The sequence below is a fragment of the Geospiza fortis genome, unplaced genomic scaffold (genome assembly GCF_000277835.1).
Source record: "Geospiza fortis unplaced genomic scaffold, GeoFor_1.0 scaffold118, whole genome shotgun sequence".
Classification (NCBI taxonomy): domain Eukaryota; kingdom Metazoa; phylum Chordata; class Aves; order Passeriformes; family Thraupidae; genus Geospiza; species Geospiza fortis.
In genome coordinates, this window is record NW_005054380.1 from 1683794 (window position 1) to 1684515 (window position 722).

At 62.7% G+C, this 722-nt stretch overlaps 1 protein-coding gene across 1 annotated transcript in view; it reads left to right on the forward strand.

Annotated features, from left to right (window-relative positions):
- Positions 1-722, forward strand: part of SLCO2A1 (solute carrier organic anion transporter family member 2A1) — a gene marked incomplete at its 5' end in the record, with an annotated part of 23295 nt that continues 22573 nt past the window's right edge. The window contains one exon of the mRNA XM_031060311.1: positions 1-12. Coding sequence (XP_030916171.1) covers positions 1-12 — 12 coding nt within the window. The remainder of the gene's footprint in view (positions 13-722) is intronic.

Here is a 722-nt window from a genome sequence, read left to right on the forward strand (position 1 = left end):
GGCAATATCAAAGTAAGGATGGGGCAGGGATGCTGGCGGGGAGGGAGGGGGGGTCCTGCCCTGTCCCCAGCCCACGCCACGCATCCCCGTGAAACCAAGGGTGTTTGGCGATGCAGAGTTTGAACATCAGCTCCTGGGGCAGTCCTGGGGAGCACGGGGGGCTCTGCGGGTTCGGAGTGATGCCCTGCTCGGCACGTGGGTGTTTCACCCCATGGAGCGGCTCTCCGTGAGCTTCCCCACGGCTCTCGTACACGGTGTGCTGCTGCTTGGGGAATGATTAACCACATCCTGGTGCGAGAGGAAAGCACTGCCTTAGAATAACACGGGCTTGCTTTAAAAACTTGCGAGAGCAGACCTTTTGAGTGATAGAAACAAAAGCTCGGTGGGTTTTCCGGTGCTGGCTGCGCAGTTCCTCACCTGAGAGCCGGCCCCTGCCTGAGCTCCAGGCTCCTGAGCTCGCTGCTGGTGTGACAGCACACCGCTCACCCCTGCCTGTGTCACCTTTCCCATCCTGCTGCCTTTACACCACTCCTCACCTGGCTTTCCCCCGCTCCCGCTCTTTGCCCCGTTTTTGGACGCGCCCCGAGGCTGCTGCCCGTGCTGGTTTCTGTCCCCGGGATGTCCCTGGAAGGGGGGATTTCCATCCTCCCTCGGCAGCACCTCCTCACACGGGCACCGGGAGCAGCCGGGGCGGGGTTTGGGAACGGCCGCTGCCCGGGGAT